The sequence below is a fragment of the Branchiostoma belcheri genome, unplaced genomic scaffold (genome assembly GCF_001625305.1).
Source record: "Branchiostoma belcheri isolate BF01 breed outbred unplaced genomic scaffold, Haploidv18h27 scaffold16, whole genome shotgun sequence".
NCBI lineage: Eukaryota > Metazoa > Chordata > Leptocardii > Amphioxiformes > Branchiostomatidae > Branchiostoma > Branchiostoma belcheri.
The window spans coordinates 2,862,912-2,882,762 of record NW_017803046.1 but is presented as its reverse complement, the minus strand read 5'-3'; the positions used below and the strand labels follow the sequence as shown (position 1 = coordinate 2,882,762).

General features: G+C 43.1%; 2 protein-coding genes and 1 non-coding gene across 3 annotated transcripts; all 3 read right to left on the bottom strand.

Annotated features, from left to right (window-relative positions):
- Positions 1–1,918: 1,918 nt before the first annotated feature.
- LOC109466190 (malignant fibrous histiocytoma-amplified sequence 1 homolog) lies at positions 1,919–6,320 on the bottom strand. The gene is made up of 4 exons (XM_019763857.1): positions 3,872–6,320; positions 3,529–3,656; positions 2,789–2,923; positions 1,919–2,639 (listed from the first exon to the last, which is right to left on the bottom strand). The coding sequence occupies exons 1-4, from the start codon at positions 6,112–6,114 to the stop codon at positions 2,395–2,397; spliced, it is 2,751 nt and encodes a 916-aa protein (XP_019619416.1). The 5' UTR covers positions 6,115–6,320; the 3' UTR covers positions 1,919–2,394.
- Trnal-uaa lies at positions 3,052–3,134 on the bottom strand. Its single transcript has one exon. It is a non-coding gene; the product is annotated as a tRNA-Leu (tRNA).
- Positions 6,321–8,194: 1,874 nt separating the features above from the next.
- On the bottom strand, positions 8,195–18,039 carry LOC109466191 (tripartite motif-containing protein 2-like). The gene is made up of 11 exons (XM_019763858.1): positions 17,618–18,039; positions 16,775–16,985; positions 16,314–16,436; positions 15,945–16,069; positions 15,132–15,309; positions 13,220–13,375; positions 11,651–11,800; positions 11,078–11,227; positions 10,437–10,533; positions 10,057–10,214; positions 8,195–9,331 (listed from the first exon to the last, which is right to left on the bottom strand). The coding sequence occupies exons 1-11, from the start codon at positions 17,809–17,811 to the stop codon at positions 9,035–9,037; spliced, it is 1,839 nt and encodes a 612-aa protein (XP_019619417.1). The 5' UTR covers positions 17,812–18,039; the 3' UTR covers positions 8,195–9,034.
- Between the last annotated feature and the right edge of the window lie 1,812 nt (positions 18,040–19,851).

The following is a 19,851-nucleotide window of genomic DNA, read 5'->3' as shown; positions in this document are numbered from 1 at the left end:
ACTTTATCAAAATCCTCAGTCTATGAAGCAAAGTACCATTATAGCAAGACTATAGTTTTTAATGTGCCAAATTCAATGCGTTTTGATCACAATGTTTGGAGAATAAGCATATATCTGGGGAACAATCATATCATAACTCTCACATATGCATGATGCGTGTCGCTATCGGCTATCTTATAACTATCTGTATCGTTAATACACGTACTTCGCGATAGTACATGTTTCTTTATATTGTCATACTGCCCCGTATGACTGTACAAAAGTCTGGCAAATTGGTTTTCGAAACTGAACGCCCCACGGGTGTTTCCATTCCAGGCGCCAGTCCGTGTAGGCGTAGTAGATAAATGTGAAGGCCGTCCGCATATGTTATCGTCGTACTTGACATTGGTAAGCTTTCACATTTGAATACGATAGCACGATAGCGTTCAGAGCACGTACAACCTTCCTAGCCTCTACCAGGCTTCGGGAGACGGCTGGAAAGAATAGAAATCAAATAGAGAGATAACATATAGAGAGGGAGTTGATCCGCTTGAGAGTACATTTTACTAACATTTTGCCGCTCCCTCGGCATGTTATTTATCTCTCTATTTGACCGATTTCTACTCTTTCCTACAGGGAGGCTGCCTTCACTGTGCAGCTAATATCCTCTAATATGTCTGTGAACCACGAGAATTTAATAGATTATTAGCGAAGAAACAAGGTTTAGCGCCCCCGTATCTTATAAAGGTATTGAAACCACAGTGCAATTTCAGGATATTAACACCGAGAATTTATATTGTCAGGATCAGTTCTCAGATTACAACGTTGTCATCCGGGAATAAATTAAAAATAAATTGGATGGGCGTAGACAGTAATGAATCCGTCTCAAGGATAAATCAAAAGGGGCGATTCGTTTACAATCAAAGGAGATGGGGATATTGGGCCGAGCATTAAAACAAATCACCGAACGGTTTTTTTTTAAAAAAATGACTGTTAACAGAAATGTTGAACAATAGGTAAAATAATTTTCCTAAATGTCTCTAAATGGATAACATTTGTTTAAAGAATAGTTACGCAAACTCCTCAAATACTCCAAACATACCCCCACCCATAATCTAAACGCTATACGCAGGCACTGACACTATATAGTGCAGGGAACAGTAGTGCCATAATGTTTGGGTCATGCCCCCCATCTGTACCTACCTTAATGCCGCCGCCGCCTGAACGGTCTCCTGTGATCAACACTCTTATCTCAGGTCCAGAGGTCTTCTTCAGCACGACTTATGACATGTGGATGTACACAGAGACCCGGGATTTCCCCCCGTGCGTGGTGAATCTACTAGTATATCTCTTGTGGCTTCGCCATGTGCCGCCTCTGGCTCTGTCCGACAGTGAACCCTTTTCTGTGTCAATGTACGGTGAAACGAAGGTCGCGGGCTGGGAAGCTGGGCCAGGCAGATAGCGAGATCTGGGGTATACATCAGACCTTATATCTGCACTCAATAAGGAATAGACGCATTTGGATCAAGTGATATAAAGGTGGGCGACTTGCGTCGAAAATCAACGGTGTTTATCCCATTTTCATGAAAAGGAATTACAAGAGCTTCCGCGTTCTCTCAACCCTACCCCCCGGAATTTCCATTAATACCTGTATTTTCCAAGGATATCTCAAACACCCATTACACTAGAACATTATGTTATATACTTCCTTCCCAGTGGCAATTTTGGAACATCCCTGACGTGACGCGCAGGATATATTACTTACAGTACGTCGGTCACGATAAATTCATAGCAAACCGTTCAAGCGTATGGGATATAATTGTAGGGTATATACTTGGATCTATGTGGCAAAGTGGAAAGTGTGCCGTTGTTTCGTTTTGTGTTATTCATTCCTTTCTTTCAGTAGTAGGGACAGAGCCATCTCGGTTACGATTGTCACTACATTTATTTTTTGGGGATACACAAGACCTGCAACGATAACCTCTGCTGTTTTTTTTAAAATCAATACCACTTCTGCAGTCAGATGTACCTAGCTCTATTTAACCCTCTAAAGCGGCTCACACTAAGATCCGTCTAGCACCAACTGCAAATAGTGTTGTGCTCTAGTTACCATTAAAAGAAAACAGCTTGGCAAGAAAAGGCACCTAGATTTTGTAACGCCACTCATCCTACTGCATCGGTACTGCAGTACGTACATGAAAATCCATTTCATTTCATACAATTCCTTAAGAGACATTTATATATACATATATTCCTTATAATGTTATATAGTACATTTAAATACTCGCACATATCCACATGATCTATATCTATAGAGTTTAAGTACGAAAATATCATCAAATGTGACTTCGATGTTGACATTGATATTTTACAGTTGATAAAACGCAAGCAACTGCAATAAGTCATGTAGAGTTATCACTTAGTGTCAACTGTAAAAGATGTTTTTACACAAAGTGCGGCAGTGGCTTCAAGGATGACTTTTCGGTGCGCTGGATTTCTCACTCCCATGGTCCTTAGCGCGCGATCGTCCATACGAGCCAACATGGCGCCGTCAACCCCCTTCTGTCTGAAAGTTTCCGTGTGTTCGTCAAGTCTCAAGGACTGCAGGAACTCTTCAACGTCTTCCACCGTCATATGCTGTACCTCGGAATCTTCGTTTTCTGTTGAGATATCACAAAATTACATTTCATGAAGCAAACCATCTATTATACTGTTGTAAAAGTAAGTAGGATATCATCAGATTCAAAAACATGAAATGCAGATATGCCATTTTGGCTCAAAATTAACTGAAAAGGGATGATTTACTCACCTATGGTGTTAGGGGTCATATTAATAATGCAGTTACTTCCAGTCTGAATAACCGTGTTGCAGAAGCCTTTAACGTCAGCGCTGTTCACGGTAGAGCCAGCAGCTTGTCCCATCGTCGGTTGCGCATTGGTGTCGGCTGTAGAAATTAGGTCAAGGTTTTATTTACTTAAATAACGCGAAAAGTGTTGTATTACAAGACAGAAAGGGAACATGTATAGTATAAAATGTGGTTTAAAAAGGGAATCCTAACATAGGATCGGTGTCTACCAGGAGTGGGGTTCGAACCCACGAAGACATACGTCCATTGGAACTTAAGTCCAACGCCTTAACCACTCGGCCATCCTGGTAAGCGTAAAGACGACATCGCCTGTAACGCACTACTAGGATTTTTCGAGAAATCAATTAATTTTACGAGGTTTCGGGTAAATTTATCAAATTTCGAGACATAATTAAGTCTTTATGGTGTTGTTTTAATTACATTCTGATGATTATTTTCAGAAATCTGACACTTTGTTGAAAAGAGGGCGCTAGCAACCTAGTTGGATCAAAAGTGTCGACAGTCCTTGCCTTCTGGCCACACAGGTGATTACTAAATATGTTGTCTTGCTCTTAATGCATACAGTGCATCCAGGTACTGTATTCCTGTGATTTCTTTAGATTCTGCAGTGCACTATGAGACGTTTTTAAACTTAAATACAGAAAACAAACACTATTGTACAGCTGACAGAAGTTATGCCTTGCCTTCAGTCGCTGCTCTCAGAGGAGAGACTAAACACGTTCTGAAGAAGGCGGTTCCTCCGGATCCCGGGCACACCATTCTGTCTTCTTCAGGGGCCGGCTGTTGTAAGATCTGGCCGGGAAAACGGTACCTACGGAACAAACCGTGATGTTTTGTGTCAAGGTCATTTCAACGCCAACGAATGTTTAGATATTGAAAATACTACCATATAGGGCAATAACACTTCATCCGCGTATTATTTCATTGTGGTTAAATCAAACACGTTATTTTCCAGATGTTGGGATGGGTGTTAAGTGATTTTGATAAAGCAGTCGTAGTTTGACAACAAAAGAGGTGTGAACGCACCTGTCACCAACAGCGTTGTTCTTGCTGCAGTGGGGACACGTGACAAATGCCGAATGGGTCAGCCCTGGCCACTCGTTCAGGAGGTTGTCCAGCTCGCCTTGAAGCGGAAGTATGACCTTCCACATCCGGTTGACGTCGGTGGTGTCCGCCCTTGTCGTCATGATGACGTCAATCTCGTCATTGGGGTTGATGACGTCAAACCGTGAGGAAAACTGTGTCGTGGGGGCGCTCTCGTGCCCAGAGTCCCCTGTGCGACGCAGGGTTCTCTGGACCATGACCTGGAGGTCGCCTTTGCAGGCCATGACGCCATCTTTCCAGTCCTGTCTGAAGGTCACGTGCGGATGGATTCGGACGCAAAGACGTTCAAACAGTCCCGGTGGGCAGAACCCCTTCAGAGTGTGGCCTAGTTCGATTTGATCCTGGTGCTCTGGTATTTGTGCGGGCCACACTTTGCTGTATGTCTGCGGAGGGTTATTCTGTAGATAGGAAGGGAACCGGTATTGTTGGCCCCTACATGTACCAAAGATGGCGTCTGTGGACGGACTGGTCGGTACAGGGTAGCAAAGACCGAACTCCAGGAGCAGGTCCATCACGAGGTCAGACTGAAGCATCATGGGACTGTCGGTGAGGAGCATGTGGATGACGTCACGTGACAGGAGGCCATTTTGAAGCAGGGACGTTTTGACTCTGTCCAGCTCCATGCTGACCATGTCTTCAAACCGCGGGTTGTCGACGCTGAACACCGAATCCGTGTCGTAGTGGAATAGACCCTTGAAGATCTCCACAATAGAAACCGGATCTGGGAACACGTGATCACGGAGAGCCTCGTTTTCGCTGTAGTGGAGGATGACGCCCTTCCGGTGTAGGTATCCTACCGCGGTTTCTATGCTTTTCTCCGAGGTGAGACCAACCTCCGATGCAAGCATGCGACACGCTGACCATGAAACTGACAGGCTCTCGTCTTTTCTCAGACTTTCGAGTCTTGTCTCCAGGTCAGCCCACGTCTTCGGCAGTACGCGGCGTAAGTCTGGGAAGGCGGACGTGTCTTCCAGAACCCGTAAGATTTCAGCTCGCAGTGCTTCGACTCCCTCAAGACCCTCTGCCGAACTGAGCGGGAAAACTTGGGAGAACTTCAGCGGTTTGGACTTTAAGTCCTCTAGTTCGGTCAGACGTTTGGCATAGCCGTTTTGGCTGGAATCTGAACTTTCTTCTCGGGCGGATTGAAGCTCTTTCTTGATCTTTCTCATCTGTCGGTCAAGATCCTTCACGTAATTCTGTTGCATTAGGTCGATTTGGTTTTCGATGTCTTCACATTTCATCCGCATTTCTTCTGCGTCTCTTATCTGGTCCACGTGTGTTCCCGCCAAAAGGACGTGTGTCCCAGGAACCCTTGCGCGGAGTATGTCCACCCACTTGCCGACAGACGCAGGGAAGGACTCTCTTCTGTAGCTGGCGAGGTCCACCGTGAGGATGTGGAGACTGCCCTTGGTGAGGAATAACTGGTGGGTCATGTGATAGACAGGATGTCCTCCAAAGTCGTACACTAGCAATTTCACATCGCCTCCTGTCGACCACGGTGTGATCTGCACCCCGTGTGTGCGGTCCTCTTCCTTGGTAAGTGCCGACACTTGCTGAATCAAGGCGTTGCTGAGGCTAGTTTTCCCCGAAAGAGGTGTCCCGACCAGGGTCAGCTTAACCTGCGGTACCACAGTCGCTGTTGACCGCCCAAGTTCCTCTTGGTACGCGGCAATGGATTCAATGCCTCCCGCGCAAACTTCAAGCGGAGGCTGACATAGGGGGTTGTTCTTGAGTCGGAGATCACCATGTTTCCTGATGTTGACGAGGCTCCCAAACCCCATTGGCAGCGCGGTGATTCGGTTATCTTGCAGATGGAGAACGGTCAATGACGTCATTCTACAAATCGATTCCGGAAGTGACGTCAGGTCATTCTTATCCAGGTAAAAGTTCTCGAGTTTGTTCAACTTGTGGATGTCCTCTGGTATCTTCTTTAAACTATTTCCACTGAAATTGAGAATCTTGAGGTTGACGAGGCAGAGAACTTGCTCTGGGAAATCTTCGAAACGATTGTTACCGAACCATAGATCGGCTAAGTTCGTCAGCTTGCCGAAGTCACGAGGGAGAGACGAAAGCCCGTTATCTCCAAGGTAGAACATTTCCAGTTGGCGTAAGTTGCAAAAAGTGTCTGGAAGGTTTTGCAGCTTGTTTTTGTACAGCCGGAGCATTTTCAATTTTTGTAATACATCGATGTTTTCTGGGACTTCCAATAGCTCGTTGCACCCGATATCTAGCTCCTCTAACTCTATGAGATCCAAAAGCTGCTCGGGGAAGTTGTGAACTTATTGTCCCATAACTTAACATTCACCAAACCTGTCAGTTTACGAAAGTCGTCCGGCAGGAAAGACAGCTGGTTTTGCCTCATGTTTAGTTCTCTCAGGTCTTTGCCAGCCCTCAGAACGTGAGAAGGGATCTTGGAAAGGCCCTTCCTCTGAAGTTCTATCTGCCGAGCCATTGTGGGCGTTCTTCTCGATTTGATGTCTTGTTTGATGTCTTATTCAAACAGAAAACCAGCAAAACCTATATCAACGATAACGCATTGGTATCTGTGCTTGTGGATTGTAGATCTGTTGTCAACAGCTGCTCTGTCAGATTAGTTTCAGTTCTTTTACTAGCCATATGGACTATGTCATAGTTACTGTACTAGTTCCGCTTAATTCTCTGATGCATACTAGCGCGGTTGTTTTGTTCCGCCAGGCGTCTCTTTTTCATGGTACTGCAGCTGGCGCCGGTCCATGCAGATACTTGGCAGATACCCAACTGTACATATCGTCTTTCATGTCACGTTCAGGCATACCTCTGGAAAGAAAACAGACTTCATGAGAATAAAAGATCTGCTCTAGGGTTTCACATTCCACAGTAGTGCGTCACAACAGGCGTATGACGACTCATAAAATGTGTAATCGCCATGGCACGTCTTGACAACGGGATATGTTTATTTATAGCGAACAACATCTGTCTCTTAGCACCAAACAGTAGTTACAGACGTGCTTTCCCTTTAATCTATCCCTGTCTAAAATTAAAGCCGTGACTTCAGTCCGTAACTCTAGGACGAGATTGGCACACATGGGCTTACTGAGAAACTCACTGATAACATGTTCGATTCTATTTGCAGAGCCCGCCTTTGGTTATACAGGCGTGTTTGGGTTTAAATGTATCAACAATGACTCGCTGCACATGTCGGAATGACCCAAATAATTCGATCATGCAAATAAACTGCACAATGTACGACCCAGACGATGTGTACCTGCTTCATGGATCGCAAGACCAGCCAATGGTTACATTTAGATAGATAATATGGCGTTTTACTGTGATTGACTAGATTCAGTGCAGATCTCTATATCTCACCCACAAAACCGGAACTGATGGAAAGCATTTAAAAATGGAGGCCAGCGGTGGTTTGGTTGTGATGATTCATGTTTTAAATGCCTGCACAGTTTCGATGATACCAAAAGAAGCTTAGTAGAAGATCGTACCTTTGTCTGCCTCTTGTGCGTCTCAAGGTTCTAGTATTCATCCTATATATTTTACCCGACCATCCCTACATTGCGCTGGAAGTCCATTTTTCTCTTGGATCCCAAACGGACGGTACCGTCAGGCGTCAGAGCATAATTTGCAATTTGCAGAGACAGCGGTGCCGCTACACAGACCTGTCATGCCTCATATGACGTCACGGGAATCCCCACTCGAAAGGCCAAGGGTCAATGGACGACACTATGTGCTGAAAGGGGGGTCGCCGGCCTTTTTAACAGGGAATATTCCAATGTATAGAAAAATTGTTGCCACCCAAACTGATGTTTACATTGTGTGTAGGTTTGTTATTGCATTAGAACGTCGAAATTGACTACAATAATGAACTATCCTGATCTTAGAAACATCTGGTGCTTCTGGAACCCCTGATAAATGTGTATCGTACCAGTGGAATGGTTGGTTTTTGAATGGTGAATTACAAATGCCACGCACTAAATTTCATCAGACACATTGCAGTTGTTCTTAGCTCCAACAGAGGTCGTTCGTGATCTTTGTAGTATATGTACTTGTAATTGCTTCCCTTCCGAGTATAAGCTTCATTTTGTCTTGAATATAATACTCACCAATTCAACCTCAGTCCATGTTGGTAAAATTGATTTTTGTTAGTTTCGAAGCTAGGAAAAACAAGTGCAAAGAAATGGAAGTATTGCAATTGGTTTATAGATTTATTCATCATCAAAATGATATTCACAACCATGATGGCAATATTGCCTTTGAATTTATCATTTCAAAATTATAGCCTGGTAATTACTGAATAACTTAGATACCAACAAATAAAGCGATGTGATATGTCCAGCTAGGTGATAATGATGTATACGGATATAAGTTTGCGTATTGGATATATGTAACAGTTCCATTAAGTGCTTTTCCGTATGATTACTAAATGTATAACCTTGTAACTACAAACTGCTTCTACGTTCCTTTACCAAGCCGCACTAATATATCACACCGACTGCCTACACTTACACCATTGTGTGATGTCTATAGATTTCTACCTATACAAGGCCTGAAGTACAACATACAAAACAGTAAGGCTTCGCACCAGAACGGTCTAATCGTCGTGCCACCTGACCGAACATTGTTTGAGTCATTGAGTTGTGAAGGTCTTGTTATATTGCTTTATACATGCACAATTTCTTTTAAAAGACGCCTGCTGCTTTCGTACAAATAGTGATTATGCTGACTGTACATTACCATTGGTTTAAACATCATGTTGTGGTGATGTTTTGATCTTTTATTACGTTTTCATAAGACATTACTAGTATTTCTGTACATTATTTTAAGGTGCATTGTGTTGTATTAACTCATGTTCTTCTACTTTTTTTACACACTACGTACGTGCTGTACAGCTATTGGCGATTTAACATTGTGGGGGCAAGATACTAATGGCTACCATTGTGTTCACATTGTACAAAATTAATGCTCTTTAAAATCGATACATTCTTTTTTTCTAGTTTGGTCATTTGGGTACTCCCGTAGCACGGCGATTAGCAAAGTCTGGTACGTTATATTTCTGTATTGGATAATGAGTTATCTATCCATGTAGTTCCCACAGTTTCAGTACTTGTATATTTTGATCGCACAGTCGGACACGTCGGTGACCACGACTCTGCCCTCGGGAGTCATGGCGACTCCGTACGGGGACAGCAGCCCGTCCGACGCCGTGGCGATGTGCCGAAGGAACGACCCGTCGGGCCGGAACAGGTCCACCCGCCCGTTGTGGATGTCCGCCACGATGATGTTGTCCTGCGGGTCCACGCACAGCCCCGCCGGCATGCCGTGCTTCCCCCGGTCCGCGTCCGCCCCCACCTCGCCGCCGAACTTGAACAGGAACAGCCCCTCGGAATCAAACACCTGTTACAAGGAAATTTAAAAAAAGAAATAGACACCAGTTGTCTAAATAATTAAGGCAACGTCGGCGTTAGAAGGTTCTTTTACTTTGAAACATGTAGCCGCATTGTTCAATGTTTGTCTAAAGATGAGTCTCATTGTCATGATGTTGAGTATCTGATTAATCACTGTCAGAAGATATGCGGGTACATTGAGCCATCGCGACCTTCACATCACAATATCCATCTATCACAATATCACTTAATCGTTTCAAAAACAAAGGGCTGTGTATAGAATTACTGCAGACTGCAGAGAAATGGCATTGAACTTTTCCAACCAACGACCCAACCTTTAATAGTATTGCAAGTTTTCCACACTGTCACTGAGAACAAAATGAGATAAACGCTGACGAAAAACGTGGACAAACCCACACAAAGAACCCTCCATACCAGATGTGCAATAAACTAGAAAGGTAACATTTGCAAAGCAAATAATATTTATCTTCGCATATAGTCCAGCTGCCTTGTTAATTCCTACTCAAACACATTCATGGTGACAGGAGTCTAAATGCCTCCTGCTATAAAATTGCAACATAATGTAACCCAACACTAGTAACTATGATAGCAGCCCGCTGGTTCAGGTCATTGACCTTTTGTGTTTGGAGAAGAGGAAACTGAGCAAAAACAAGATGTTTTCCTTTAATTCGTTAAACATAATAATCGACTCGTTCGGTACAAGGACAGGTTTACCTTCACACAGTGGTTCTTGTAGTCCGACACGATGATGTCCGAGTGCGAATTCACGGCCACGAATATCGGCCTGTTGAAGTTGGAATCGTCGTCTCCTGGCGACCCGAAGTGGTGAAGCAGCTCACCGTCGGAGGAGTGAATGGTGATCCGGTTCTTACCTGCGGAATTTTATTTTGGTCGTAAAAACATGATATGGAAATAAGCTACACAGGGTCGTTGACATAGGTTGTAACGAAGCGGTATAAAATTAAATTTCTGAAGCATCCAAAGACATTTGCCGATGTATGCGTAGGAGCCAAACATGCAAAAGAACAAGTAACAAAATGATAACTTGAGTATTATTGAAAAGAAAATTTTTATGAAAGATATGATGACGGTACCTGCATCTGTCACCAACACGTGATCAGTGCGTGCGTCGTACGCAATGCCTGATGGGATGTCTAAGACGTCATTTCCGAATTTGCTGATGACCTCTCCCTGAAAGACAGGTTTGGTTTCTGATCAACATTCTTCTACCGATAATTCATATAATAAGCTTCTCTTTCAGATACTTTTTATCCTCCTTCTATCAAGACGTTACAATGTGTTTAGGATAAATACATTTTCTCCTATTTCTGTGCCCTTTTCACTCAATGCGTTTGCATTTCTAAAAATAGCTTCTTTATGGCGCACCTTTTATCTAGATTGTCCGTGCCTAAAATAGATTTCCCATTTCAAGTTATTGCCATAATCAGGTCAATCTATTTAGACACCACAATGGTTACAAAGGCTTAGCATAGTAGAGTTAGACTAGCACGAGTACCGTCGGTAAAAATAGATTTCCCATTTGAAGTTATTGTATAATAAAGATGAATGAGGTCTAGCTATTAACACGCAACAACGGTTGCAGAAGATTAGTATAGCGCGGTTAGATTAGCCTTGGTTCCATTTCAAGTTATTCTGTGGTAAAGATGAATGAGTTGAAACTATCAACATGTCGCAATGGTTACAGAAGATAAGCATAGGTCAGAAGCAGGCGTACCTTAGGGTCAAACTTCTTGACACACTTGTTGGCCACGTCTGTGATGTAGATGTTCCCGTCAGGCGTCACGGCCACGTCCACAGGCTTCAGGAACTTGTCTCCTTCCTCCTTCTCCGACTTCCACTTAAACGTTCCTTTACTGTCAAACATCTGCAGTAAATTCGACACGTTTCAGGATCGTGTTATTCAATGAGTTTAATGATTTTCAACATGTACACATTAATCAAGCTCCTAATTGACATTGATCTTTTAATGTATATCAAGATCCCAACAAAACAGAGTATAGGAGAAGAAAATATCAGGAAAATATCGCCGGATGACATTGTTATGTCTGTTATCAATATGATCATATTCAGCAGTGAATGTGTTCACAATTGCAAAAGTCACAATCATATCATGAATGAGTTTACGTCAGCGTTGCATGCACAACGTATACATTAGCAGCCTTCGTTGGCTGATTTCGTATGATTTACACAATAAAATAATAAAACAAGCAATAAATTAAAGATACATACATACATACACAAATGTAATAATACAAATCAACGACAAGAAAACGCACGAAGACCTGACCTGTAACCGTTTGTTGCCGTTGTCTGCCACCAGGATCTCCCCCTGACTGTTCGTCACCACCCGGAAGGGAGAGTCGAACTCCCCGTCCTTGGTGCCCTTGGCTCCGAACTGGAACACGGGCTCTGTGATCAGCACGCCCAGCCGGAAATTCTGCAGAACATCGTACTCTGATTAACCAGCAGTGTAATACAATAAATTGGCTTATTGATACATAGTAGCACATACTCAAACCACATTGCTGGCCGAATTGCGTGATCGTGGGACAGATACAAACAACACAGAAATACTTGTACAACTAACAGACACAAAGCATCTTCCTGGACAATTGAAAGAACACAAAAGGCTTAAAGTAACACCATACCACCGCTGCCACCAGTGTTGTCATAGAGAACACCACAGTATACCCTGTATAGAAGTATGCTTTAAGAAGCTTTCTATGCTCCCTTCATTGCCCTTTATACCTATTATACCAGATTTAATGTGAAGGTTGTCACAAGCTGACTTCTGGTATCCCTCCCCGTCGTATAATATCCAGTCCTTCACAGTTCAGATGTGATAAACATAGAAGGGTGCTTTTGCCTTTGCACGGAAGTGTAGTTTGTTACGTACACTTTCATCCTGTTTCTACAAGCCTGTAGCACAATTCCATCCAAATTTCTTTATCATGTCAAGGTATAAAGCAAAGGTATAAAGCGAAAATCGTCTAACCTACTTTTATTTGCTGTATGCAGAAAAAAGAAATTAATAGCGAATGACATTTCGTAGCGTGACGGGTGATGATACTTGATTTGTCAGTCACACAATTGAGAGAGACCTTGAAGCTGAACGTGTACACTCCTGAAATATTCATGTGCGTCTTCTCCACTTGGTGTTAATGAATTGGAACACCTGTCTTCGTGATTGTCTTCAGTCCATCAATCTTACTGACAGTTAGGGCAATGTCCTATAGGCCCTGGTGTAAACTGTACCAAGGATAAATGCCAACTGAAGGTGTTTGCGTGTGAACGACCTCTCCGAGGCTCTCTTTTTAGAATGAAGGATCATGGGGCTTTTCTACAGTCTGAGAAAAAAAGTGTTGATGACACGTAGACAGACAGACAGACAGATAGACACACACACACACACACACACACACACACACACACACACACACACAAACACATGCAAACAAACAAACACACACACACAAACACACGCACGCACGCACGCATCCAGACACAGACACACACAGACACACAGACACACAGACACACAGGCACGCACACACACACACATACACACAGAGAGGGGGGGGTAGACAGACAGACAGACAGATAGACACACACACACACACACACACACACACACACACACAAACACATGCAAACAAACACACACACACACACAAACACACGCACGCATCCAGACACAGACACACACAGACACACAGACACACACACACACACAGGCACGCACACACACACATACACACAGAGGAGGGGGGGGGGTAATGCAACAATTCTAATTCGGAAGGTATGGATTAGAAACAGTAAGCTAAGTTGGCGTGTTGTATCGGTATCCACCCCGTACCTCATGTAGATGTTCTGCGGAGAACTTGACACACATGTTGACATCCGGGCCCTGTGTCGGCAGCAGGTCCCCGGCCTCTGAGATGGAGTTCTCCAGGATGGACCACTGGGACAACTTCTCAACGTCAGAGTCTTTCTCCAGGGCCTCGTCAGCAGCCTACAGGGGGACATAGTTTGGTGAATGTTAGCTAGTAGCGTGCGTAGTCCAGTGGTTAGCGACCCAGTCTCTGGATCAAGAGGTTGGCAGTTCGAATCCCGGCTGTTGTCAATAACCCGACATGCACGCTACGGTAGAGTAGGGGACGTTAAGCGGCGTTTTAATGTTCATTTTGCTTGTTGAAAAGAGCTTTCCCTTCCTTTCCTTTCCTCTCTTTTCCTTAGGTATATTGAGCACGCCTTGAATAAGTGTGCCATTGTCGTGGACGCATGCATATGGCCATAACCACAGTCGTAGTCAGTCAGAAACATAATTATGCTAAATATCTTTTTAACTTGTTATTGCCTTTTCTCCAGAAGCGAGGAGAAGTCGAATTTATTCAACGGACTAGCGCTCGTGCTAGCTTGATCATGTCTATGTATATATACATATGTATACATATATACAAGCTATTCCTTTACTATACTTCATTCATTCCATCAACACACAACGATTATTTTCTTTCATTTACGAAAAGAGTTGCGTGCGTGCCGTGCAACGTGACAGACACACATGGTTCAGCCAAGTTTAAACCTCCTTTGTCCAACACAGCCTTAGCTTGGATCATCAACATAAAGGACTATACACGTGTTCTATCTTTGGCACAACGTGCGTCAAACATACACGTGCCAAACTGTGGTACACGTGCCATAAACATATCCGCGGCTCTGGTTTTTATCTGACGTAAAAGGTACTCAGTCGGCATGTTCTCAGCACGCGCACATGTCTGGGAACGTGCCCAACATCGATGACGTTACCTTAAAGGCATTTCAGGGCAGCACGACTGGAAATATTCTGAATAAGGCAATCGTTATGATATTGACACATACTGCTTCACATTAGCACATTTGAGTCAGTATTTCATATACTGGGTATTCAAAACTGCAGAAACAAGCCCCAAGATGAGTCCTTTATTTTCTGGGTGGTACCCTAAAAATCAGCCAAGGGCCATTCCAGTAACCTTTTTCCGTCAGAATTTTCGGAATTTTTGCTCCACGAGGGATATACATGGGGATAGTGTGATTTTAACTCAGTATGTAGATAAATGACTATAAAATTGACTTTGCAAAATCGGGTTTCCGAGCCCTAAAAACTGTACTGAGTGCCTTTAAGCTTCTAGGGAATCCCGTCTTCAAGGACAGACTAGATATATGTGTGTATCTTGTCCCAGAGGAGACACAAATCATCCTAACGTAACATGATATTTACCAGGTTCCCTTTTCTCTAAGAAAATTGCCACTGTCCAGTCTCTGTCTGATTATGTGGTTAAAAACACGGCATAATAAATTCCCGTTACCCCTGTATTCTCGTTCCCCATGGGAGGTGTGAGTTAGTGTACCGTCTGTGTGCTGTCACTGAAATATCCACATTCATTTATCAGTACATGTATTATTTCGCTTCTTCAACTGGAAGTAAATGCATTGTCAATAGTCTTTTATGCTCCTTGAATATGTAAGGGCAAGAAGCCTGTTGATATATATAGCTGGATCGATTCTCCTCCTATATATTCTGTTCACTGTAAGAACCGGCCAATTTGAAATAGAGCCTTCTGATTGGTCGACATCTTCTGGCTATATGATAATGATCTTTACAGTTTACTGCTCGACAGTTGTACGGGATATCTGTTTCTGTATCTGTATAGCCGGTATAACCGCCTATCGGCGTAACACACCAGCAGGGTACGCAATGTATAGAAAAACTAATGAATCCCGCTGACCTGTACGCACTCCTCCAGTTTGTGCAGCCCTGCCTGCATCTCTCCCCGCTGGGTGGCCAGGGAGTCCTTCCTCTCGGTGTAGATCTCCTCCAGCGCCGAGACCATCTCCTCCTCGCTCTGCTGGATGGCCTCGATCAACATCTCCGCGTGCTGGTGGATCTCTTCTTTTGCTGTTTCTCTGCAACGAAACAGAACGGCATTGGAGTTTTGAAAAAGGCTTTGAGATGTGTAATCTTTATTCAAACAACTCACAGACAATATTCGCAGTCTGAATTATGTTGTTCTGACAATTCAATGGTCTGTAGACCTATTGTACACTTAAAATTACAAGTAATCGGAATTGTCTAAAATGGGCAACGTTGAAAAAATAAACATACTAAACAATTACACCACATCATACATAACATAATGCTAAACGATACCTTTCTGAGGTCATTTAATGGGCAATAAAATCGTTTAGACGTTCCCCTAAATAAGATATAGATAAATAGATAAATCAAATACCCAAGCATCCAAATTTCTATCTCCAAATTACTACAATGGAACGAAAATGACAAGCACTTTTAATCTAAAGCAACTTGAGAGATATCCATTACAGATGATCTCTCATGCGAGCGATCTATTTTCAGCACCAAGGACAGATGCGATGGCAGAAAGCGTTCCCTAATACCGCATTCAGATGAATTTTCAGATGAATTATCATGTGTACATAAAACAGGATTCCGCTCTGATTAATTATTTTTAGTATCCATTTTGCGCTCGATGTTCCGAGTCATCTTTAGTTGTAAGCAGTAGGTGCTGTGGTCTACTTACTTGTTCTGCTTGAGTTCGTTCTCCATGGCCACCAATAGGCTGACGGCTTGCTGCAGAGGCTTGGCTCGCTCCCGACATTCCCCTACCCGCTCTCTGATTCGCTCACAGTACTTACTGGCCGCGTCCTGGGGTCAAACATGCCAATCACATGGACGTTAAAACGAGATAGAAATGATCTTTATAATACTTCAATGAAGTGACTTGGTGAGCAATGCGTAAGGAAAACAGTTTCAGGGGCGTAGCACAGTTTATGAAATGGAGATTTTATCATGAATAGTCCATTTTCCATATATCTTCCGAAATTAGCAAAAAAATGAAAGTGTGTACTCTTGCGCGACTATGAAAGAAAATGATACAGCTTGTGCGAACCTTAAGTTTGGAGACAGTGTGGCCGTTGTGTTCCATGACGAAACAGTCGCCACAAATCGGCAACTCACATTTGTCGCAAAAATACTTGATGACTTCTCCCTCATGAGTCCCACAGGTCACCTCCTGAGAAAGATAATATCATGGCAGCCCACATTATAGATATCAGTATGCATAGTAAAAAAATGTACTAATTCTTAACATCAATATCCCCAACGATCAAGAGGGTGAGTGTAACGTGCACAAGCATATCCAGAGGCTTACGGAATTAGAATACAGGTACACGTGTGCTCCCAATATCCCCCAATGTCCCCCAGTAAGAAACTTTTGGTAATGAAGTAGAACTCCACGATTGCCACAAAGGGGATACAGTCTGAAGGCACAAACTGTAAGAAAGGGCTTTGTAGAAGTATTATTAGTATATCTTTCCACTGTGAAAATACTTCAGATGCTGATCCACGTACCTTTTTCTCTTTCCTGGGCGGGACGGGTGACCTGGGCCGCGGGGCGTTCCTGGTGCGCTCCCGCTCGGCGTGCAGGAGCTGACACAGGTTGGACACGAAGAAGTTATCCCTCAGGCCCTTCACGCCGTTCTTAGGCAGCGGCGTCTCCTCCCGACACATCGGGCACGTCAGCTTACCTTTCGGACTCTTCGTCGTCTTACTGGCTGTTAACCTGAGGAAAAAATTATGTTTTTCATCGACAAAATAGCAACAACAAACTATGGCGCACTGAAGGTATAGGACGATCTAAACACAGGTGGTTTTACCTCTTTTTGATTACTAGTATCTTTTTTTCATCATTGTGATGACCGTGTGCAAGAAAGAATACAGTATAAAGGAGTGTATGGTACAGCCATCTGCTGAGTATGGAATATATAGTCTTCTATGCCAAACATAATAATTAATCATTAAAGGATACTTTGGAAAGGGCTGTCTAAGCCTACTTTTGTATTGACACAGCTCATAAACTCACGGTGGTGTCGTGTGAATTCGAACGGCAGAGCGTTCGGCTCGGAACCATGAGGTCCCAAGTTCGAATCCTGCCATGCCACCGACCTTGTGCCCTTGGGTAAGGCACGTTACACGAATTTTCTCACTTGACTCCTGTGAAAATGAGTATGCCTGTTGCCCGTGCATTTGCTTTAAATTTGTCTGTGTTGGTGGTGGCATAAAAATAAGTTGGAAAAACTTGACGTCTTAGAAATAGAAAACGGAATAGAAAACTAAAATAAAAAAAAGAAAAGAAAAGAAAAACTCACGGCCAAGACATTGCTCTACGTTTCCGCATTCACTAGTTTCTCTCACCTGGCCAGACAGTCCATACAGAAGGTGTGGAGACAGGGCAGCACCTTGGGCCGGTTGTACGTCTCAAAGCAGATGTTACAGACGATCATCTCGTCACTGATCTTGTTGAGGACGGTGGAGGTGCCGGTGGGTGAGGGGGCCGTCAGGGACGCCATCTTGGATTCCTGAGGAGAGCCTCTGGGCGAGCGCGCCATGTCCTAACTCCGGCAGGCGAGATGTCCCGTCTGCGTGATGAACTCGTAATAACGTTTTATGTAGGGCCAGACTGTCTAGTCACAAAAATCTGCACGCAAACCTTTTCCTCTGAATACTACCAGAAGCTTGTACAATACACACAATTAGAGACGATTTAACAACTATACGCCCGGATAAGACAGAATAAAAAGTTGTCGACCTGTCGGTTAGAACGTATCAATTGTTAAATGGGCTACACTGTGCTGGACAAAACAACACGTTATTATACTGGGTTTTGGGTTATTCCACTCATCTATGGGGGTGTTGTGAATGTTCTATAAACTACATGTTCCAACTTCTATGGTTACCCTTTCTATTGTAATTATCACCGAAAACTCTAACGCCCATTTTGACCATGAATCCTCAACTGAAAAGATCAGCATGGAAGCAGTTCTTTAAACCAAATTATTAAAGTGGAAAAAATAGTTTCTTCCAACGACTTCTGATGAAGGAAAAAGCGACACCCACCCATGGGACGGGTCGTCGCGTGCAGAGATATCAAAAGACGTCATCAATAATTCAGAGCCCGGCATCAATGCCTTATTGACTTCGATGTCAATATCCAATATCTACACCTCATTTTCTACACAAAGGTAGGAGCAAATCCTGTTATAAAAGACGGGAGACTGCCAGAAACAAAAAAGAAAACAAAACCGAGCGAATGATATGGCCGACCGGACACAATTGGTGTGTACGTTTCTTGTACCAAAACAAGGAAGAGAAGTTACGAAAATGGAGATGATTGGATGGTGAATGATTTATGAAGTCCTCGACATGAAAAGGCAGCGGAGAGACAATGAGAAGAGTCGGGGAAAGGCCAACTAAAAGAACATCGCCCGGCAAAATGTCACAAGGCACGGTTCTGTCACAGTGTTAGGCTCCGTCGAGTCGTAGACGAGTATGTCTTATACATGTTACAGCTTATACGAAACATCTCAAACCAACGTGATAACCAAAATGCACAAGAAAAACACAGCCAGGAAAATTCCTGAACATAACCAGAATGTAGTCATCTCGTTGGAACGTCATTTCTTAAAAGACCAATTCCATTCCTGAGAAGTCATTCTCCCTGAGTTACAATTGGCCTCATTGGTACGAGTTGTCCATTTACAATTTTCATAAAAGTGTTCTTGTTATCCATTTAATGACACAGTACAGCAGAGCTACCATACGTGTAATAACAACAGGCTCAAACAGTCGTCTCTAAGATAATCTATTACAGTAACTATAGTTATGTGTGGGACAATTTCTTTTGTAAACATTCACTCAGTTCTGATGAAGAGCCAATGCAGGAATAAGTTACTAAAACTTATTATTCCACTGCTATTCCTTACATAGCAAATACTGAACTGGGATGATGCATATAAATTCATTCAAATGGATAGCAGTAAATAGAGGGTAAAACATAAATGTTAACTAACTTCTCGGTTTATATTATCAGATAGAACATTGAAAAATAACCTATCGCCTCACGCATAATTAGAAGAGACAAAAATTGATTGCAAAAATTTGTTTGTACAGAATGTACTCCTCATTTCTAATTTTGACCCGTATAGTAACAACACAATGCACGGTTCTGAGTACTGTTTTATTGCGTGTGTTCCTCCTGACTTGTAACCTTATACTGGCGTCTCAAAATAAGGCAAGTACAATGGTTCAATTGTGTGTACAAGGAAAGTCTGATCTGCAACATGATATCTGATGTTGGTCAGCGTTTTTAGAAACAAAAGAATCCAGAAGCATCAACAAGTCAATACTTCAAGACGTCGATATCCATACATGAGGGCACAATGATAGTTTTATGGACCCATAAATTCTAGCCTCTACAGATAACGTGCCCTCATTGTGTCACAGTCGATCATGCAAGCAACGTGTGTATTATAGAAATGTTTGCAAATTTGTATAGTTTAAAATCTATATATGGATTCGTATACGTCAAAATGATCACTACAGTAAGATTGCCAATACACTGAAAAGTATCTCTTAAAAACTAAATCGCT